Source organism: Puma concolor, chromosome B2, assembly GCF_028749965.1.
Source record: "Puma concolor isolate L17-30 chromosome B2, mPumCon1.1.hap2, whole genome shotgun sequence".
Taxonomy (NCBI): Eukaryota; Metazoa; Chordata; class Mammalia; order Carnivora; family Felidae; genus Puma; species Puma concolor.
Window position 1 is genome coordinate 12,159,179 of NC_141671.1, and position 18,177 is coordinate 12,177,355.

The 18,177-nt window shown below is 42.9% G+C and overlaps 2 protein-coding genes across 2 annotated transcripts; both read left to right on the forward strand.

The window, feature by feature from the left end:
* The first annotated feature begins 10,882 nt into the window (after positions 1-10,882).
* On the forward strand, positions 10,883-15,853 carry LOC147580732 (uncharacterized). Its single transcript, XM_086706194.1, has 3 exons — positions 10,883-12,484; positions 13,909-14,275; positions 15,728-15,853. Exons 1-2 carry the CDS (start codon positions 11,401-11,403, stop codon positions 13,926-13,928), a joined length of 1,104 nt encoding a protein of 367 aa, XP_086562320.1. The 5' UTR covers positions 10,883-11,400; the 3' UTR covers positions 13,929-14,275; positions 15,728-15,853.
* On the forward strand, positions 14,292-17,267 carry LOC147580733 (uncharacterized). Its single transcript, XM_086706188.1, has one exon. It carries the CDS (start codon positions 14,834-14,836, stop codon positions 16,706-16,708), a length of 1,875 nt encoding a protein of 624 aa, XP_086562314.1. The 5' UTR covers positions 14,292-14,833; the 3' UTR covers positions 16,709-17,267.
* Positions 17,268-18,177: the final 910 nt, after the last annotated feature.

An 18,177-nucleotide genomic window follows, 5' to 3' on the forward strand; every position in this document is an offset into this window, starting at 1 on the left:
GCACTGGAAACCCTGAAAATAAAATTCAGGAATCAGTTCCATTTACAAAAGCATCAAAAACAATAAAATATTTAGAAGTAAATTTAACCATGGGGCGCCTGGGTGGCTCAGTCGGTTGAGCACCCGACTTCGGTTCAGGTCATGATCTCCCCGTCTGTGAGTTCGAGCCCCACGTCGGGCTCTATGCTGACAGCTCAGAGCCTGGAGCCTGCTTTGGATTCTGTGTCTCCCTCTCTCTCTGCCCCTCCCCTGCTCTCTCTCTCTCTCTCTCTCTCTCTGTCAAAAATAAATAAACATTAAAAAAAGTAAATGTAATAAAAAAAAGCACACGATTTGTACACTGAAAACTACAAAACGTTATTGAAAGAAATTGCAGATGCTCTAAGTAATTGGAAAGATCCTATATTCATGGATTTAAAAAATATTGTTAAGATAACAATATCCCCAAATCAATCTACAGACTTAACGCAATGAAACCACTTTGGAAAATAGTTTGGCAGGTTCCTCAAAATGCCAAATATGGATTTTCTATGTGCCCCAGCAACTCCACGTCTAGGTATCTAGTCAAGAGACATGAAAACCTAAGGTCATGTAAAAAGTTGCATGCTGATGTTCACGGCAGCATTAGTCATAATATCCAAAAAGTAGAAACAACCTAAATATCCATCAATGGATGAATGGATAAACAAAATGTTGTATAATCATACAACAGAATATTATTCAGGCCTAAAAAAAAAAAAAAAAAATGAAGTACGGACACAGGTTACAACATGAAAATATTGGGTTGAATGAAAGAAGCCAGACACAAAAGGCCACATATTGTACAACTGCATTCATATGAAATGTTGAGAGTAGGCAAATCTGTAGAGACAGAAAGTAGATTGGTGATTGCCAGGATTAGATTTTTTCGAGTTAATTTTTGTATATAGCAATGCAAAGATTTAACTTCATTTTTTTCTTGTGGTTATCCAGTTTTCCCAGCACCCTTGTGGAAAAGACTCTTCTTTCGCCGTTGAATGGTCTTGGTATGCTTTCCGAAATCATTTGACTATATGTCTGTCTTTATGCCAGTACCCCCCTGTTTGGATTACTGTAGCTTCGTAATAAGTTTTAAAATCAGAAAGTGTGAGGTCTCCAGCTTCAGTTTTTCAAGGTTATTTTGGCTCGTCTAGCTCTCTTGAGTGTCTACATAAATTTAAGAATGGACTTTTCTATTTCTAGAAAAAGAAGTCATTGGGATTTTGATAGGAATTACATTGAATTTTGATAGGAACTGCAAAGATCAATTTGGGTAGTATTGACAACATAACAATAATAAGTTTTTCAATTCATGAATGTAGGATGCTTTTCTATTTATTGGTGTTTAATCTCTTTCAGTAACATTTTGTAGTTTTCAGCATGCAATTCTTTTGGTTAACTTTATTCCTGGCTAAACGTTTTCATAAATGGAATTATTTTCTTAGTTATCCTTTTGGGATATAGAAATACAACTGGTTTTTGGGTGTTGATTTTGTATCCTGTGTGTGTGTTTGTGTGTGTGTGTGTGTGTGTGTGTGTGTGTGTAACTATTAGGGTTTTCTACCTACAAGATCATGATGTCTATAAAACAGGAATAATTTTACTTCTTCCTTTCCAATTCACATGCCTTTTTTACTTCTTTTTCTTATGTAATTGCTCTGGGTAGGATTTCCAGTACTATGATGAATAGAAGTGGTGAAAGTGGGCATCGTACTCTTGTTTCTGATCTTGGAGGAAAAGTTTCCACTTCATCGTTGAGTATGATACTAGCTTTTGGTTTTCATATACGGCCTCCATTGCATTGAAGTAGCTTCCTGTCATTCCTAGTATGTTAAGTGTTTTTATCATTAAAAATGTGCTGGATTTTGTTAAATGCTTTTTTTAAAAAATTTTTTATTGTTTATTATTCTTGAGACAGAGAAAGAGAGAGAAAGAGAGAGAGAGAGACAGAGAGAGAGAGAGAAGTGGGGGAGGGGCACAGAGAGAGGGAGACACAGAATCCCAGCAGGCTTCGGGCTCCAAGCCGTCAGTCCAGAGCCCAATTCCCGCAGCCATACAGGAACTGCAAGGTCATGACTTGAGCCGAGGTCGGATGCCCAACCGACTGAGCCATCCAGGCGCCCCTCAAATGCTTTTTCTGCATCAGTTGAGATGATTGTGTAGCTCTTTTTCATTCTATTAATGTGGTATGTTATGTGACACTAATTGATTTTCATATATTGAACCATCTCACATAAGTTTTTGGTCTAGAGACTAGCTAATATTGAAGGGTGGGCTAGCACAATATTTACCATAATAAATAATTTCAATTGAAATTTCAATTTCAAGAAGAAATCATTCAGCTCTGTGTCTTTTTCTTGCTTATAATTTTTTTCTTGTAAGATTATTTTTACTGATTATGGAAGGCCATTATTCTCATTTTATATAACTTAAAATATTTTAGAGAGGCATAAAATGAATTGGTAATAAAAAACCAGAATGAACTATTTGGAGAAACTGCTTATTACTTTAAAGAAAACCCTTCAGATGATTTCAAACTTGCGAAACAACGTAATTACATAACACTTTAATGGATCTATTCAATTGTGGTGATAGATATGCAATTTTCTCATTCTGGAAGTTTTTAAGCTCTTGATATTTTGAAATTTAACTTTCTCTTTAAAAGTAATAAAGCTCAGGGCGCCTGGGTGGCTCAGTGGGTTAAGCGGCCCACTTCGGCTCAGGTCATGATCTCATGATTCATGAGTTCAAGCCCTGTGTTGGGCTCTATGCTGACAGCTCAGGGAGTGGAGCCTGCTTCAGATTCTGCGTCTTCCTTTCTCTCCCTGCCTCTCCCCCGTTCATGCTCTGTCTTTCTCTTTCTCTCTTTCAAAAATAAATAAGCGTTAAAAAAATTTTTTTTAAAAGTAATAAAGCTGGCATAGTTATGTCAAGTGATATCCTCAACTGTCCTATAAGTGGTAGGGGCAGGTGAAGTACGCCTTTGGAGCAGCAACTTTCAACACAAATATGACTTAAGACACATGTCCCTTCAAATTTTCCAGTAGTAATACTTTCAATAGCTAAAAAAAGGTGAAATTAATGTTAATGTTTTATTTAATTCGATATATTCTAAATATTATTTCAACATGTAATCATCTAATTTTCCATAAAATTTATTTTTGAGATTCTTATTTGTAGAAAATATTTAATTTATGTTATTATTATTATTATTATTATTATTTTTCAGTAGGCTCCACATTCCACGTGGGGCTTGAACTTATGACCATGAGATCAAGAGTCACACGCTTTACTGACTGAGCCAGCCAGGCACCAGTGAACTAAATCTTTAAAACACAGTATGCACTTTACACTTACAACACATCTCAAGTTGTACTAGCCACATTTCAAGTGCTCAATAAACACATGTCACTTGGGCTATGGTACAACCTTAAAATTCTACACTTACTGAATTTATCATGGCAGATTTTGGCACCCATGAAATCACATTATGAAATACTCGCCTATATCTTAGCATAATAGTCTCTCTAGGGAAAGAGAGACTGAGGGTCAATGAGAAATTGTGATATCACTATTTGCTTAGAATCGGGGGTCTGTCGCAAGCCCTCAGAGTCCTTGGATAGACTGTTTTACTTACAATCATAGTTTTTTTCTGATTTATTTCTTTTTTCTCAGGAAGTTTGGCTTTTGGCAGTGCTCACTTAGTGCTTAATGTAGCTGCCACTCATTTCCAATTTAGAATATTTGGCCTCAATTAAACACTTCTATTTTTAATAGGTATACAAATATCCAAATGGTAACCAGGCACACACTGGAAAATCTGTTATCCCTGTCTCCTTCCGTCCCAGTCCCCAAATTTCTGGTGCATATTCATTGTTAGTTATCTCTCATTTATTTTTATCTAATGAAGCTTAAGCTTCAGGACACTTATCTGCATCCTTTCTAAGACCTGGGTAGGGTCCCAACGATGCGTTCACAAAGAAATATATTTTTGTAAATGTTGCAGACGTAAGACATTTTCAACTGTGGTAAGATCACTGTCTCTTTCCACTTCAGCTTTTCCTCCATTACACTTGCCCTCATTCGGGTGGTGATCGAGTGTCGAAGCCAATTTTGGAATATAGCCTGAGAGAAGTTGGATCAGGGATACATGTGATTTAGATTTATGAGGATATATTTATGTGGTTTATAACATTTTCATGTATAGTTTGTGATAGCTGTTCTGAAATTATTTCTACTTACACTGTATGGAACCACTCAATAGCCCATAGGTACAAGGCCAAAGATGATACCACTAAACAGATATGTCATAGTTTACACAACTCTGTAAAAACGTGTACAGTGGAGGGGCGTTTGGGTGGCTCAGTCGGTTAAGTATCCAACCTCAGCTCAGGTCATGATCTCACGGTTCATGAGTTTGAGTCCTGTGTCGGGCTCTGTGCTGACAGCTCAGAGCCTGGAGCCTGCTTCGGATTCTGTGTCTCCTTCTCTCTGCCCCTCCCCCATTTGCACTCTCTCTCTCTCTCTCTCTTTCTCTCTCTCTAAAAAAAATTTTTTTTTAATTAAAAAAAACATGTACAGTGGAGGAGAAACAAAGTTGGAAACGTAGAGTCAAAAATAGACTGTGGAAAATTTCAAACAAACGTGTAAAATTATCAATGGAGGATTTGGTTCTCACTGACACCTGCTCAAAATTAAAATTCTCTCCTGTCATGAATATACTCAGTAACACAGCATATATGATTATAAATGTACCATTCATTCTTTCCCGATGAGAATTGTGTAAAATAACATTTATCAAGTCTTTCCGCATTTGTAGAACATAAATCGGTAACAGGGTCACAAAGAGTGACTACTGTAAGAGGTCACAAATTTTAGGTCTTCCAATATGCTGAATTTTGCTTTGCATATCTCAATTTACCTGACAAAGTCTGGTGCTTTCTGAGGAAACAGCACCCATAATTGTTGCTAATTCAGGAAATGATCAACCATGTCAGTAAAAAGACTAAATAATACATCGGTTGCTCCCATATATGATATTATAAATTATTATCATGCAGAGGCAATAAAAGAGTAAGCGGCCCAAAAAGTTGGTAAAAAAGTACTGTGGTATTGTACCACAAATTAGTTAATAAAAGTATTATGCTTTTTTTCTATATTTGGTAATATTTGGAATATTTTCTTTAAAAAAATTTAAGAAAAAATAAATTTTTATTTATTTTTGAGAGAGAGAGAGAAAGAGACAGAGCATAAGTGGGAGAGGGGCAAAGAGAGAAGGAGACACAGAATCTGAAGCAGGCTCCAAGCTCTGAGCAGTGGGCATAGAGCCTGATGCAGGGCTTGAACTCATAAGCCGTGAGATCGTGACCTGAGCTGAAGTTGGATGCTTAACTGAATGAGCCACGCAGGCGCCCCTGGAATATTTTCTTATATATGCCAATGATCTGGTGAAATTCTTCATATTTCCTTTTAAAAAATATTCTTATCTGAATAAAATTCTTGCCTAATAATCCCAGTATCTGGAACACACACAACTCCATCTTTATCCTCTGTTTTTTCTCTTGGTTTTCCTGTCATTTACTTCTATTGCTTGGAATGCCTAGTAATTTTTGTTTGAATGTCAGACATTGTGTATGAAAATTCCAGAGGTCCTAGAGGTCTTATCTTCTTCCAGAGAAAGTAAATCTTTAAATTTCTGGCAGATATCATCTTAGACTGGGGTTAGAAAACTTTTCTTGTAAGGGACCAGATAATAAGTAATTTAGGTTTTGTAGGCCAAGAGGCAAAATCAAGGATATTATGTGCATATTTGTATAACACAAGAAAATAAATTTTCAAACTTTTTTTTTTATTGATGAAATGCAAAATATAACCATAATAATTGGGAGCACTTTTGTAAGATAGATCTAGTAATAAGAAGAATTCTTTTTTTTTTTTAATTTTTTTATTTTATAATTTTTTTTTTTCAACGTCCATTCACTTTTGGGACAGAGAGAGACAGAGCATGAACGGGGGAGGGGCAGAGAGAGAGGGAGACACAGAATCGGAAACAGGCTCCAGGCTCCGAGCCATCAGCCCAGAGTCCGACGCGGGGCTCGAACTCACGGACCGCGAGACCATGACCCGGCTGAAGTCGGACGCTTACTGCGCCACCCAGGCGCCCCATGAATTCTTGTGGGGCCTGATTTGTTGTTGTTGTTGTTGTTTAATCTGGGTTCAAATTTTTAGTGTTCCCTCTATAACAGTCAAATATAAATGTGCATCTGTTAATGCCAATCTGCAATGAGGTTTTATGTATTTCATCTTTGAAAAAGCCTTTTTTACACAGATAGGCACTGCCATATATTGACATAAAACTGAAATCATAAGATTTTAATAGCGTATATTCATAATTTGAAAGATAGTCATAAAATTCTATTAGATTTTCTCTTAGTTTATAATCAGAATTCAAATAGAGATTTTCCTTCTTGTTTTAACTTTTGCCAGAATAGGAGGTATACAAAGTGTCCTGACATTACTTGTAATTTAAAAATTATCAAACAACTTCACTACCTTATAAGTTTGACATGTAAGTGCTGTTTTTTCCTGGTAATTTTATTTATTTATTTATTTATTTATTTATTTATTTATTTATTCATTCATTCATTCATTCATTCGAGACAGAGAGAGTGTGTGTGGGGCAGAGGGTTAGAGAGAAAGAGAGAGAATCTCAAGCAGGCTCCATGCTCAGTGTGGAGCCCGATGTGGGGCTCCATCCCAAGACCCTGGGATCGTGACCTGAAATGAAACCAAGAGTTGGATGTTTCATGGAGTGAGCCACCCAGGCACACCTTTCCTGGTAATTTTAAGTTGAATTTGATAAGAAACATCATCAAATCTACATCAAAACTGATTTCAGAAAAGGAGAAATCTATTACATCTACAACACAAACTTTTAACTTAAGAAACTAGAAAAGGAAGAGAAAACTACACCCAGAGTAAGCAAAAGGGTGGAAATAATGAAGATTAGAATAAAAATCACTGAAATAGAAAAAAAAACAAAACATAGAGAAAACAGATTAAACCAAAAGTGCAATAAAACTAACCCTTAGCTAGGCTGACCAAGAAAATAAAGAGAGAACACACAAATGACAAAAATCAGGAACAAAGATGGGATGTTACTACTGGCCGTATTAAAATGTAAAGAATTATAAGGAGTGTTACAAACAATATTATGGCAACAGTTAAACAACTTAAATGAAATAGAAAAATATCCTGAAGAGATGTAAATTCTGAAAACTCGTGTAGAAGTAGAAAATCTGAATATACCTATAACAAGAAAAGAAACTGATTTAGTAATTAGAAATCTTTCACAAAGAAAAGCTGAGGTCTAGTTGGCTTCATTAGTAAGGTTTATTAAGCCTTTAAAAACAACACCAATTTCTCACAAACTCTTTTATAAAGCATAAAATAGAGGAGAAGGACACCTATCAATTCATTCTGTAAGACCAATATTATCCCGATAACAAGGAAGACAGAAACATCACAAGAAAAGAAAACTAGCCAATATCATGAGCATATATGTAAAAACCAATGACAAAATATTAGAAAACAGAATTCAGGAACATATGAAAAGAGTTTTACACTAACAACCAGTGTGATTGTTTCAAGAATGCAAAGTTGATTTAACAAGTGAGTCACTTAATATAGAATACCATATTACTAGGATAGTAAGGAACAAAAATAACATGATTATCTCAATTGTTTCAGAGAAAGCATGTGAAAAAATCCAACACCCATTCATGGTTTAAAAAAAATCTCAACAAACTAAGAATAGAAGGAAAATTATGCAACCTTATGAAGGACATCTATGAAAAACTTACAGCTAAAATCATACTTAACGGTGAAAGACTGAAAGCTTTTCCACATAAGATCAGGGTAAAAAAAGCCAAGGTGTCCACTATCAACACTTTTGTTCAACATCATGCTGGAGGTTCTAGCTGGTATAAAAGTGAAAAAAACCCCAAAAACATCCAGTCCAGTTTGGGAAGGAAGAAATAAAATTATTGTTTCTTTGCATATATCATGAGCCTATATGCAGAAAAAAATTTTAAATCCACAAAAACATAAAAGAAACAATAAACTATTTAGCTAGTTCATAGAATACAAGATCAGTGCACAAAAATTAATTGTGTTGCAATAAAAAAAATCTGAAAATGGGGGGTGTCCCTTGGTGGCTCAGTTGGTTGAGTACCTGACTCTTGGTTTTGGCTCAGGTCATGATCTAATGGTTCGTGAGATTGAGCCCTGCATCAGGCTCCACGCTGACATGTCTGGGATTCTCTCTCACCCTCTCTCTCTGCCCCTCCCCTGCTCTCTTTCTCTCTCTCTCTCTCAAAGTGAATAAATAAACCTTAAAAAAAAAACAAGTCTGAAAATGAAATGAAAAAAACAATTTCATTTATAACAACATCAGAAATAATAAAATACTTAGAAATATATTTGACAAAAGAAATCAAAGACTTGCATACTGCAAAGTAAAAACGCTGTTGAGAAAAATTAAAGCTCTAATAAATAGAGAGATGTCAAGTTCATGCATTGGAAGGACCAATATTGTCAAGGTGGTCGTTTGCCCCAGATTGATCTACAGACCCTTATCAAAGTTGTGGCATGCTATTTTTCAGAAATTGACAGGCTGATCCTAAAATTTATATGGAAATGCAAAGTGCCTAGGATAATGAAAACAATTTTGATTAATAAGAACTAAGTCGGAAGACTTGTACCATCTGGTATCATGACTTATTGTAAAGTTACAGTGATCAAGAACGTGGTATTGACAGAAGGATGAGCATTTGATCAGGGTTTGGCACATTGTTTTTAAAAAGTGCCATATTGGGGCGCCTGGGTGGCGCAGTCGGTTAAGCGTCCGACTTCAACCAGGTCACGATCTCGCGGTCCGTGAGTTCGAGCCCCGCGTCGGGCTCTGGGCTGATGGCTCAGAGCCTGGAGCCTGTTTCCGATTCTGTGTCTCCCTCTCTCTCTGCCCCTCGCCCGTTCATGCTCTGTCTCTCTCTGTCCCAAAAATAAATAAACGTTGAAAAAAAAAAAAAAATTAAAAAAAAAAAAAAAAAAAAAAAAAAGTGCCATATAGTAAATACTTGACACGTTGGAGTTTCTGTTGCAATTACTCAATGCTGCTGTCAGTGCAAAAGCAGCTCAAATAAGATGTGAACACACGAGAACACCTGTGTTCAATAACCTTGTATGAACAAAAGAGGTGGTGGGCTGAATTTGGCCCACAGACCATACTTTGTGACCCTGCTATACAAATCAGTGGAATAGCACTAAAAGTTCAAAAATAAACCCTTACATTTGTGGTAAATTAAATTTCAACAAAGATGCCAAGACAATTAAAGAGAGAAAAGAGAGTCTTTTCAATAAATAGTGATGCGGCCATTGGATGTCCAGATGCAAAAAGGAAAAAATGGAATAAATAATATAAACCAACAAACATAGAATCTTAACACACTGTGTTAAAAACGTAACTCCAAAGGACTTTTTTGGCCCTAAGAAGAAACAAAAGGGTTAAATCTCTATAAAAACCCACAGGAGTTAATCTTCATGCCCTTGGGTTAGCAGAAAATCAGATATGACACTAAGAACACAAGCCATACAAGACAAAAAATTAATAAATTGGACTTCATTGAAATTAAAAACTTCTGCTTCAGAAGATAAGATTAAGAAAATGACAAAATAAGCCATAGACTGAAAGAAATATTTGCAAACCATATATCTGATAAAGAATATGTATCTAGAATTTATACAAAAACTCTTACAATGAGAAATAAGACGATAAACAACCTAATTGTAGGGGACAAAAGACTTGAATAGACATTTTACCAAAGAAGACATATGAACGGCTCATTAGCACAAGAAAGTGCTCAACATTATTAGTTATTAGGGAAATAAAAGTTAGAGCCACAAAAAGATATCATCATACACTAAGAATGCTTATAATCAAAAAGACACACAATACCAAGTATTTTGGTAAGGATGTAGAGAGATAGGAACTCTTATACGCTGCGGGTGGAAATGTAAAATGGCACAACCACTTTGGAAAACACTTTGGCAATTTCTTCAAAAATGAGACATAAAAGGGGTGCCTGGGTGGCTCAGTCGGTTAATCATCTAACTTTGGCTCAGGCCATGATCTCATGGTTTGTGGGTTTGAGCCCTGTGGCGGGCTCTGTGCTGACAGCTCAGAGCCTGGACCCTGCTTCAGATTCTGTGTCTCCCATTCTCTCTACACCCCCTCCCCGCCCCCACCCCGCCGCTCACACTCTCTCTCTCAAAATAAATATACACCAAAAAAAGTGAGACATAAACTTACCACATGACTCTCATATTTCACTCCTAGGAATCTAGTCAAGAGAAATGGAAACATAGATCCACAAAAAGGCTTATACATAAATGTTCTAATCAGCATTATTTATAATGGCCCCAAACTGAAAACAACCCAGTTACCAATCAATAAACAAAATGAGGTATACAAATAGAATACTATTCAGCATTGAAAAAGAATAAAATACTCGTATGTGCTACAGCATGGAAAGTTCAACAGCATTATTTAAATGAAAGAAGCCATAAGCAAAAGATGGAATCATTGCGTGATTCTCTTTATAGGAAATGTCCAGGAAAGGTAAGTGAAAGGGCGGGCCTACGCCAGCCGACTCCATCTTGTTCTGTGTCCTTCACCTTGACCACACCTCCTCCCCTTGAGTAACCCCCCCCTCACCTGCCTAACAGGACTCGGACCCTTCCCCAGGACCCTTCCCCAGCCAATCGGTTGAGGCCATAGCCATTACCTCACCAACTGCCCCAGGCCCCAATAAAACCTTTGTCCTTTTGAAACTCGCTCTCTTTCCCTGGTATCTCACCGCTGCGTCGGTGCAGGTAGGGGATTGAGCTCGAGCTAGCTCGAATAAAGGCTCTTTGCTTTTGCATCGGACTCGGCTCCCTAGTGGTCTTTGGGGATCACGAATTCTGGGCATAACATTTGGGGGCTCGTCCGGGATCCCCAAGAACCCCGAGGGACCCCCGACCCGGAGAGCCTGACTGGCCACGGTTAGTGTCTGTTTGTTCTGTCTTTTCTGTGTGAGCTCATTTCTGGAATTCTGGTAGTGCCCGACGCGGTCTAAGTGGACGCACTGGAGGACCACGGGCCGGGAGTTTCGGAAGACGTTCCGATTCTCCCTTCTGGAGGGACGTGGAATCCCCTCAAAGGTCTGAGACGAGGCGGGTCGCTCCCGCTGGTCGGCGTGAGGCCGTCGTCTTTGGAGGGACGTGGAATCCCCTCATCGGTTTTGGAGGGACGTGGAATCCCCTCATCGGTTTTGGAGGGACATGGAATCCCCTCAAAGGTCTAAGCTAGCTTGCAGTTTTGCTTCCATGGAGTTGGAAGACTTTCTAGGGGCCCTCTGTTTGTCTGTTTTTGTGTTTCTCTGTTTTGTTCTGTGGACTTACTGGACGGACGTTATGGGACAGACTCAGACTACTCCTCTAAGTATTATGATTGATCACTTTAAGGATGTGAGGGGAAGAGCTAACAACCTCAGTGTGGAAGTCCGAAAGGGTCGGATGCAGTTTTTTTGTTCTAGCGAGTGGCCAACTTTCAATGTCGGATGGCCACCAGAGGGGACCTTCGACCTCCCTACCATCCACCGAGTCAGGAGTATCATCTCTCAGCCTAAGGCGGGCCATCTTGATCAGCTCCCTTACATTATCACTTGGCAGGACCTTGTAGAAGACCCACCCTCTTGGCTTAAGCCCTTCCTAACCCTGCTCCCTCCGGAGCCAAAACCCATTCTTGCTTTGCAGGAGACAGAGAAGAGGAAAAGTCTTACCCAGCCTTCAGCACCCCTCTACCCTGTCCTACAGGGGGGTGCTGAAGAAGAATTAATTTTTCCTCCCCCGTATAACCCCTCTAGGATGCCGGAAGAACACCATCCTCCCCCTCCGGGGGAGGCAGACGCTGTTCCGAGAGCGGGAGGCGGAAACGCTCCAGGGGGAAGCCCGCCCTTTACCAGACAAAGGGCTCAGAGGGGGCAATCCGCCTCCGCCGCCGACTCCACTATTCTGCCCCTGCGAGCCACCGGACCCCCAGACGCGGAGGGGAATCAGCCCCATCACTACTGGCCTTTCGCCACTAGTGACCTCTACAACTGGAAAGCTCAGAATCCTAAGTTTTCCGAGAAACCGGCAGGGCTTATTGATCTATTAGACTCTGTTCTTTTTACCCATCAGCCCACGTGGGATGATTGCCAGCAGCTTTTGCAGGTCCTGTTCACGACTGAAGAAAGAGAAAGAATCCTCAGTGGGGCCCGAAAACTAGTTCCAGGCGCAGACGGAAATCCCACCACCAACCAGGCTCAGATAGATGCCTCCTTCCCCTTAACTCGGCCCCAGTGGGATTTCAACACGGCAGAAGGTAAGGAGAGGCTCCGGGTCTACCGCCAGACTCTAATGGGGGGGTCTCCGAATGGCTGCTAGAAAGCCAACCAATTTGGCCAAGGTAGGAAATGTACAACAGGGAAAAGATGAATCTCCGGCTGCCTTTTTAGAACGGATCATGGAGGCATTCCGTACCTACACCCCCATGGATCCAGAGGCTCCGGAAAGCAAGGCAGCTGTTCTCATGGCCTTTGTAAACCAATCGGCCATAGACATTAGGAGAAAATTACAGAAAATAGATAGACTAGGAGAAAAAAGTCTGCAGGACTTACTGGTGGTAGCCGAAAAGGTATATAATAACCGGGAGCCTCCTGAGGACAAGCAGGCTCGCGCCATGGCGGCTGCCAGCAGTAAGCAGACTCGAGACCTGGCCAGAATACTACTAGCTACCACTGCTGACTTCCCCGAGGAACGAGACCGCCGTCTCCGGCAGCTGGCAGACGACACAAGAAAAGGTAAAAGCACCAAGGGGGGGAAGCAGAGGCTGCAGAAGGATCAGTGTGCATACTGCAAGGAGATAGGGCATTGGGCCCGAGATTGTCCAAAAAGAGCTGGCGGGAAGGGAAGCAAGACTGATCGAGTAAAAGTCCTAGAGCTGGATGAACTAAGTGATTAGGGGAGTCAGGGTTCGGACCCTCTCCCCGAACCCAGGGTAACTCTTAAAGTGGAGGGGACCCCTATTGACTTCCTTGTCGACACCGGAGCACAACATTCGGTCCTCCGCACCCCACAAGGAAAACTAGCCAACAAAAAGTCCTGGGTACAAGGGGCAACTGGTATGAGCCAGTATTCATGGACTACCCGAAGAACAGTAGATTTGGGAACGGGCCGGGTATCCCACTCCTTTATGGTAATACCAGAATGCCCCTACCCGCTGTTAGGACGGGACTTACTGACCAAGATTGGAGCTCAGATAACTTTCAGACAAGGGGGGCCTCAGGTCACCGATGGCAAGGGCCACCCCATCCAGGTCCTGACCATGAAACTGGAGGATGAATACCTCCTCCACCAGGAGGCGCTCCCGAGAGAGGATAATATAGACAGATGGCTACGAGAATTCCCCTCGGTTTGGGCAGAGACGGGGGGGATGGGACTAGCCGCTCACAGGACCCCAGTCCTGGTAGAGCTCAAGCCAGGAGAGAGTCCGGTAAGGATCAAACAATACCCCATGTCTCAGGAGGCCCGGAAGGGGATCCAGCCACACATCCGGAGACTACGAAGCCTAGGGGTACTAGTTCCTTGCCAGTCTGCCTGGAACACCCCCTTACTGCCGGTCAAAAAGCCTCACACAAATGACTACCGACCGGTACAAGACCTCCGGGAAGTAAATAAGAGGGTCGCGGACATACACCCAACTGTTCCCAACCCATATACTCTCTTGAGCTCCTTAGCGCCCTCTAGGGTCTGGTATACTGTACTAGATTTAAAGGACGCCTTCTTCAGTCTGCCGCTGGCACCCCAGAGCCAACCCTTCTTCGCCTTCGAGTGGCATGATCCGGAGGAGGGCTCCAGTGGGCAACTCACCTGGACACGGCTACCTCAGGGATTCAAAAATTCACCCACCATCTTCGACGAGGCGCTACACGAAGACCTGGGTGAGTACAGAAGGGAGCACCCTGGCCTCACCCTTCTACAGTACATAGATGACATCCTGATTGCTGCGGACACGGCCAAAGACTGTGAGCGAGGGACCCAGGACCTGCTGGCTACCCTGGGGGCCTTAGGATACCGGGCATCCGCGAAGAAGGCTCAGATATGCAGGAAGAGGGTAAGTTACCTGGGATATATCCTGGAGGGCGGACAGCGGCGGTTATCAGAAGCCAGAAAAGAAACTGTCCTAAGGATCCCTACTCCCACCTCCCGAAGAGAAGTGAGGGAATTCCTAGGATCAGCCGGCTACTGCCGCCTCTGGGTTCCAGGTTTTGCTGAGATCGCCAGGCCCCTATATGAAGCTACCAAAGAGGGGAAAACATTTAAATGGGCTGAAAAAGAAAAAACTGCCTTTAATCAGTTAAAAAAGGCCCTCCTAAGTGCCCCAGCCCTGGGCCTACCAGACATTACAAAGCCCTTCCACCTCTTTGTAGACGAACATAAGGGAATAGCAAAAGGGGTTCTAACTCAAGCCTTAGGCCCCTGGAACCGTCCAGTGGCTTACCTGTCTAAGAAACTAGACCCAGTGGCTGCCGGCTGGCCGCCATGCCTAAGAATTATTGCGGCGACAGCACTCCTAGTCAAGGATGCAGACAAGCTGACCCTAGGACAGGAGATCTGGATCACGACCCCACACGCCATTGAAGGGGTCCTGAAACAGCCTCCGGATAGATGGATGAGCAATACACGTATGACTCATTACCAGAGCCTCCTACTCAACCCTCCACGAGTGCGGTTCCACCCCAGTGCAGCCCTCAATCCTGCAACCCTGCTACCCGACCCTGACCTAGGTGCTCCATTACATGACTGTGCGGGAATCCTGGAACAAGTACATGGATTCCGGACGGACCTGACCGACCGGCCCCTCCCCGATGCTGAGGCTACTTGGTTCACTGATGGCAGCAGCTTTGTGCGAGACGGACACAGGTATGCGGGTGCAGCGGTGGTCACCGAAACGGACACCGTATGGGCGGAGGCTCTACCCTCTGGAACGTCAGCCCAGCGAGCAGAGCTCATAGCCCTCACCAAGGCGCTGATGCTGGGAGCTGGAAAACGGCTTAACATCTACACAGACAGCCGTTATGCATTTGCCACAGCTCATATTCATGGGGCAATTTATCAGGAGAGGGGGTTACTGACGGCAGAAGGACGGACTATAAAAAATAAGCAGGAGATACTTAACCTGCTTACAGCCTTATGGCTTCCTGCCAAGCTAGCCATTATCCACTGCCAAGGGCACCAAAAAGCTGATAACCCAGTAGCTAGAGGTAATCGAAAGGCTGACCAGGCAGCCAAGGCAGTAGCCCTTACTCCAGTCCCCACCATGACCATACAACTACCAGACCCGGGAGACCCAGTTTTACCAGACCAGCCCAAATACTCCCAGGAGGAGTTACAGCGGATCAAGAAACTCCCTATGGCCCAGGAGATAAAGGGATGGTGGTATACACATAACAAGGAGCTCGTGTTGCCAGACCAGCTCGGAGTCTCAATATTAGAGCACATGCATCGGTCTACTCACATGGGGGCCCGAAAATTAAAAGACTTAATCCGACATGCCGGAATTAAGATTCACCAACAGGACACCAAAATAGAGCAAGTTGTATCTGCCTGCAAGACCTGCCAACTCACCAACGCGAGGGCCACATCAAATAAAAAAGGAACCAGGCTCAGAGGCACCAGACCGGGAGCCCAATGGGAAGTCGACTTCACTGAAGTCAAACCAGGAAAGTATGGTTTTAAATACCTTTTAGTATTTACAGACACCTTCTCTGGCTGGGTGGAGGCATACCCAACCAAGCATGAAACGGCTCAGACGGTGGCTAAGAAGCTACTAGAAGACATCTTACCCAGGTATGGTTTTCCTGCCATGGTAGGATCAGACAATGGACCAGCTTTTATCTCGCAGGTAACACAGGCAGTAGCCAAGGCGGTGGGGGCAAACTGGAAATTACATTGTGCTTATAGGCCCCAGAGCTCAGGACAGGTAGAAAGAATGAATAGAACCCTAAAAGAGACCCTTACCAAATTAACCATGGAGACTGGCGGGGACTGGGTGACTCTCCTACCGTACGCCCTTTACCGGGTTAGAAACACTCCTTACACTCTGGGTTTTACTCCCTACGAGATTATGTTTGGCAGGCCACCCCCTGTTATTCCCAGCCTTCGAGCTGAACTTATTGCTGAGTTTAAAGATCAAGAACTTTTTCTTTCCTTGAGCGGGCTCCAGAGGGCGCACGAGGACATTTGGCCGCGTCTCCGTGCCATCTACGAGGCTGGCCCGATCCCGACACCTCATCAATACAGGCCAGGAGACTGGGTCTACGTCAAGAGGCACCACCGAGAGACTCTCGAGCCGCGCTGGAAGGGACCCTACATCGTGGTGTTGACAACCCCCACTGCTCTCAAGGTAGACGGCATCGCGACCTGGGTCCATCACACCCACGCTCAGCCAGCGGACCCCTCCTCGATCCGGAAGGACGTTGTCACGCGATGGGCCATCAGTCGGGACCAACACAACCCGCTCAAGCTCAAGCTACAGCGCATTTGACCTACCTAATATTGGTAACTCTGTTAACTGCTTGTCATTGCTCATGCTGCCGGGAGTCCCCACGCCCCCCCAAAACATCACCTGGCAGATCATAGACACCAGCTTGGGGACAATACTTAATCAGACGTCCCAGAGCCACCCCAGGGACACTTGGTTCCCAGAACTTTGCATAAACCTCCAAACTCTGTTCCCCTTGTCACCATAAATGCAGCCGGTCCCATGATTGGGTCCCTAAGCTACATGACAAGGGGGGAATGAAAGGGCGGGCCTACGCCAGCCGACTCCATCTTGTTCTGTGTCCTTCACCTTGACCACACCTCCTCCCCTTGAGTAACCCCCCCCTCACCTGCCTAACAGGACTCGGACCCTTCCCCAGGACCCTTCCCCAGCCAATCGGTTGAGGCCATAGCCATTACCTCACCAACTGCCCCAGGCCCCAATAAAACCTTTGTCCTTTTGAAACTCGCTCTCTTTCCCTGGTATCTCACCGCTGCGTCGGTGCAGGTAGGGGATTGAGCTCGAGCTAGCTCGAATAAAGGCTCTTTGCTTTTGCATCGGACTCGGCTCCCTAGTGGTCTTTGGGGATCACGAATTCTGGGCATAACAGTAAGATTAGACTCAGACAACTGATCAGTGTTTGCCCGGGGCCATTGCTGGGAATGGTAACTGATTGAAAATGGGTTGAGGGGAAAAGTGGTTGGTGATAGGACACTATTCTGTTAGTTTGCTAAAGCCAACTGACTTGTATACTTCTGACAGGTGACCTTCATGCTATACCAGTTATACTTCAGTGAGGCTATAAAAAAATAAGAGGGTCATTTTCTTCATCTTAAGACATCTAGATATAGATATTTCAGATCCAGTCAGTGGTTCGACCAGGTTGTCAGGATTCATCCAATCTCTTTCTCTTTCCAATCTGCATCCTTTCGGGGGTAGCCTTCACCCTCTTGCTAGCTGCCCCATGGCATAGGCTGCCACTGACCTAGCATTCTGTTTGCAGTCAACTCAGAAAGAAGGGAGGGGGAGGAAACAGGATTTTGACAGTTGTGTCCATTCCTTTTTTCCCATATGCGCTAAGTCCGTTTTACTTAACACCTTACTGCACAGACCTCTTGAACATGGAGTTTTCCAGCCTAATCACAAGGGAGTCTGGGAAAATGTTCATTTACTGGTCCAGCCTTTCCTTAGGGAGGCAAGGAAGAGGGGCTGGGAATGGGTATTAGGATATCCGGCCAAGAATTTCTCAGTCTTCTTTTCCACCAAAGCATATCAATCTCAAATAACAGATTTCATTACTTTGGATGGGATCGAACCATGTATGTAGCTCTTTTGTAGAGGAAAGGAGGTATCGCTAGTAAATGAATCCTCCTAAAGACATATAATTATGTTTCTTCTTACAACCACATAGCTTTAATTGTCATTGAGGTTTCTTCTTCTATACAAAAATATGGATTAAACTTCACCACGAC